Source organism: Cariama cristata, unplaced genomic scaffold (assembly GCF_000690535.1).
Source record: "Cariama cristata isolate BGI_N322 unplaced genomic scaffold, ASM69053v1 scaffold15156, whole genome shotgun sequence".
In the NCBI taxonomy this organism is placed as follows: Eukaryota; Metazoa; Chordata; class Aves; order Cariamiformes; family Cariamidae; genus Cariama; species Cariama cristata.
This window is the reverse complement of record NW_009621673.1, coordinates 1-4,855: the sequence shown is the minus strand read 5'-3', so window position 1 is coordinate 4,855 and position 4,855 is coordinate 1. Positions and strand designations below refer to the sequence as shown.

Sequence of the window (4,855 nt, the reverse complement as noted above, 5' to 3'; positions counted from 1 at the left end):
GATCTGATTTGGGATGGGCCTTCCAACGATCAAGAAACTTTTATTTGCAATAAACAGCAGAACACGGTGAAATCATTCAACACCGATTTCATCCCTACACAAACAACCTCCCCAACCTTTACATCTATGTATAAATGACCACAATTAGGTAGCACCATTGCGAACACTTGTGCATTTATGCACGGAGAAGATATGGAGATGTTGTTGTGATCCTGAACACATACATACATTTTAAACAGACCCCCTGCTATATAAGGGGCAGCTCAACAGTTACCTTTCCCAGCCTAGATGAAAGGAGGAAACATTCACTGTCAAGCAACACCTGAGCAACTCACCGGGCAGAAATGGCTCCAGGTACTTTTCTTTATTTCAGATTTAAAGGATTGTCAGTGCTGTCACATGCTTAGGGTGATGGGAGATGATGACGGAGTGGTACTGTGGTGGCCTGTACACAATCAGTGAGAGCCCTAAATTAGAATGCGGCAATTTATAGATGAAAAAGAATACCTTTCCCTATAGGGTGACTTTAATCCATGAATTAACTTAGCTAGTCTTTAGTCTAAACTGGGCAAGGAGAGGGTGGAGAACATGAGGAACAAGGTCAAGCCACAGTTATAATAGTTATTATTAACATAAATGTTGGCAGGGATATTAAAACTCATACTCAAAGCTTAAGATGGGGATCAGGATGATTTCTAATGCACATGTCCAAGACCTACAGGCTCCAGGACATTCCTCCACCAACGGGTATTTATCTGAGATTAACTTTGTGGTCTCTGTAAGCACAGATGGACACTGGTGTGAGTTAGATGTCACGAGTTAAAAACATTTAGGCTTGACCAAGATCACCAAATTCTACAGGTATGCCCCAGAGAGCAAAAGTAGCTGGTCACAGCACAGGTAGTGTCATCAGCTCTCGTCTCAGCCGGTTTCAGCTCAGCAGCACGGCGTAAACCAAGGTTGAAGTGAGGTACTCCCAGGCCCTCACCTGGTACTCACCATCCCTGCTTGCTCACACAATGCAGAGTGCACTGTGCTCTTCTCATGAGGGCAAGGTCTGTGGAAAAACATGAGCATGTTAGGGAAAAACACAGGGACTCAGTCTAGTTTTGATGGATCAGCAATGACTCCTCAGCCAGGAAGATGCTGCTTATAACACTGGGAGCAGTACAAGCCCCGAGGGCGTGTCTAGTAAAAGGGGACAGGGTTTCACTTCATTTTGGGAGCTCACCCAGAGTCCAACAAGACATCAAGGAAGGTAAGTCTTCAGCCAGCAGGGACAGAAGAAGCTGGGAATTAATTCCCAGGTGCCACCCCCCTCCTCAGCAGAGTCACTAAAGGACTGCTAACACCTTTCCTCTCTGCTTTGCTGCAGGGTCGTGGTTTTCTCCTCTCTTCATTGCTGTGATCGCTTTGGGACTGCAGTGGCCACAGGAAGCTGCCACCTTCCCGGCCATGCCCCTTTCCAACCTGTTTGCCAACGCTGTGCTGAGGGCTCAGCACCTTCACCTCCTGGCTGCTGAGACATACAAAGAGTTTGTAAGTGTCGTGGCCTCTGAGCATCTCCTCCACACTAGCTTGATGGTTTCAGGACCGTATAACTTCCTAGAAACAGCGACTTTTCAACTATTGGTGTCTTCTCCATCAGCTCTTGATGAGGGGAAAGGGTCTTAATAGGACAGGACAGGTTATGTCCCAACAGCCTGGACCCTGTCTCCCCCTCTCAGCTCTCTGCCCCCACCTCTGATCCTGCACAGTCCCTTCCTCAGGGCCATCGCTGCCCACGTCCAAACCTACTGCATAGGGCCAGTCGTCTCAAAGAGAAATCTGGCTCTCAAAGCAGTGGGAGATAGCACAGGTACTTTACAAGACTTCCCTGTGTTGGTCACCTTTGGCCCTGGGTGAGCCTGAGTGCTTAAAATTGCTCAGTTTCTGCTGTTGCCAGGAGCTGGCATGAGCTGTCACTTTGGCAAGAGCCATCCTTGGGGGTCATCTACTCCTTGGGAGAACCTGGTCCAAGTGTATTTTGTGTTCACCTTAGCACCTTGGCTTAGTGAGAGGAAGGCCTTTAGGTCCAGTGTCAACATACAAACTCCTGCTTCCTACCTGCCAACCCTGTACAGAGACACCTCACGTCCCACATTTATTTCTTGCAAACAGTAACTGTTCAGGACAGCTCGGGAAAGTGTCAATGGTCTTCTCCTAGTACACAGGCAACAAATGTGTATTTGGGATGTCTCCACAGGAGCGTACCTATATTCCAGAGGACCAAAGACACGCCAACAAAAATTCCCAGGCAGCATTTTGTTACTCGGTTTTTTTTCTCCCACGGGGAAGGATGATGCCCAGCAGAAATCGGTAAGTTCTCTCTCCCGGGGCAAGCACAGAGCTGTTTGAAGCATCCAGCTGTGCTTCATTATAGAAACAGAGAGTTTCCATCTGTGAGCACTTCAGTGCTTCATTCCTCCTGTCCCTTTTTTTACTATTTAAACCCTGCATGAAGAAAGACAGACTCTTCTGGCTTACACTGTAAATCATGTTCTCGCCCCAAGGACAAGAAAAACTATTGTCTGCACAGGACACGTGGCTGGGTGGTGCTCCTCAGCTTACAGACTTGTCTGTATCTGCTGAAGCTGCAGGGGCAGTGGCGCATCTCTGGGTCACCTCCAGGCTGTTTCAGGGGGAGCAGGACACACAAATAACTCCAGCAAATACCTCACTTGCACAGCTTTGACCCTTTCTTTTCTTAATTTCAGGACATGGAGCTTCTTCGGTTTTCACTTGTTCTCATCCAGTCCTGGCTGACCCCCGTGCAATATCTGAGCAAGGTGTTCACAAACAATCTGGTTTTCGGCACCTCAGACAGAGTGTATGAAAAACTAAAGGACCTGGAAGAAGGGATCCAAGCTCTGATGAGGGTAAGTTGCAGCATGCAGCATGACTACAGAATAACGGAGATCCCCTAGACACAGGGCACTCAGCCCTCAGGGTCTTCCGTGGGATCCAAAGACCGTGAGGAATCTCCCCACCTTCCAGTCTGAAGAACAGTGGCATCCTTTGGACTTTGCTTACCTTAAGATAATAAGATCATTATAACCCATTGCACACATTTCATCGCTGGGGAGTATAAGAAAACACATAACAAATGTTAACAGCACTATCACAACCACTCAGATAGCAGAACAGACCAGGAAGATTACAACAGTCCAGACCTAAAGTCTTTCCAAACCCAGTACCAAAGAACACTCAGTGGCTTAAATCTGCTGTACAAACAGCAACATAATGTTTGCTACATCTCCATGCAAAATACTTGAAAGTGGAGTAAATTCTGCACGGTTTGCAACATGGCTTTAAGGACACACAATATTTTATAAAAACAATATAAGTTTTTGTACACATATAAGTCTGTGTACAGATGGAAGCTTATGCTCTGATGTTTCTCTCTTTCATTAATACAGCATCCAGACAGCTGAGAGCTGGAGAGTGATCTTCTTCAAGGCTCACTCTCAAGTTTTGCTTTGTTGTTTTAAATGAAATTGCTTATTATCTGCCAGGACACCTTCTCAGTTACTCTTACTCTGTAACGAAGTCTATCTGCCAGCATCACCACGTAGCTAGAGCTCTGAGACCTGTATCTGTGAGAAATTAGTCTGGACAACTATTTACATCTTCTAGCATCTACATAACTCTGAAAGTCAGGTCCTGAGAGTAAACAGATGTTCTGTGCTGGCACTTCAGCTGGAGTAAGTAGGTATATGTATCAGTACCATTTCCAGATTTTTCTGTCCGTTTGATGTGCTCTCGGGCACTGGGAAGCAGTACACAGAAACTAGACAAATACATTTCATCCATTTACAACACTGTTTACTTAACCAAAACTGTCCTGTTTACTGTGCAAAGCACAGTAAATGGCTTTGGTGAGCAAAGCAGGCCACGAGGAGTAACAGACTGCAGATCTCTTAGCTCCAGATGCACATAGCTTGGGTCTGCGTTAGAGCTTTGTTCACAGGGAAAGTGGGAGAAGAGAGTGAATTGTTTGCCCAGTTCCCTGTCTCCTTGGCTGGAATAGTTACAGAGAGACCCTGCAACTTTCCCCTTATTTTAAGACCCCAAAAGAGACACTCCTCCCTCCCTGCAGCCTTGTGCCCAGCTCCCTTTTTACTGGCAGCAATTTGTGTAGCATCACCCCTGCATAATGACCCTTCCTGTAATCACAGAAACTCAAACGTACGTTTGAAATGCGATTAAGAGTGGGGTGGGAAAAAACCCCAACCTCCTCTAAAGCTAGACAGGAGCCTTGGCAATGGTTCCCTTGGAGGATGCTCATCCCCAGGTCCCCACTGCCTCCCACAGCACCTCTCCATCCTTTCACAGGAGCTGGAGGACCGGAGCCCACGGGGTCCTCAAATCCTCAAACCCACCTACGATAAATTCGATATCCACCTGCGCAATGAGGATGCCCTGCTGAAGAACTACGGCTTGCTCTCCTGCTTCAAGAAGGACCTGCACAAGGTGGAGACCTACCTGAAGGTGATGAAGTGCCGGCGTTTTGGAGAGGGAAACTGCACCGTTTGACAACGGGGATGGCTCCCCACTCGCTCTGGCCGCTCATAGGCCACGGCTGCCCTGCTCTTTGCAAAGAAAATCAGAGAATAAACCCGCTAGCTGCCGACACGTCTCTGGCTTTTGGGGGGCTGCAGGGACAGGCTGCCATGGGGTGATGGGAGGGACGAGCTGCTGCTGGGACAGGGTGGATTTGGGGCTGAGGGGTGGATTTGGGGTATTTTTCCCTCACATCCATGGCCGGAGCCCTAATTCCAGGCCACAGTTCAGCTAAGGCGGGAGAGAGGGGCTG

The 4,855-nt window shown here is 47.7% G+C and overlaps 1 protein-coding gene across 1 annotated transcript; it reads left to right on the top strand.

The window, feature by feature from the left end:
• Nucleotides 1–286: 286 nt before the first annotated feature.
• LOC104163159 (somatotropin-like) lies at nucleotides 287–4,670 on the top strand. Its single transcript, XM_009702063.1, is given in 6 exon segments — nucleotides 287–354; nucleotides 1,376–1,539; nucleotides 2,246–2,312; nucleotides 2,315–2,358; nucleotides 2,757–2,918; nucleotides 4,375–4,670. Coding segments are annotated over 6 exon segments (648 nt in total). The 5' UTR covers nucleotides 287–344; the 3' UTR covers nucleotides 4,576–4,670.
• Nucleotides 4,671–4,855: the final 185 nt, after the last annotated feature.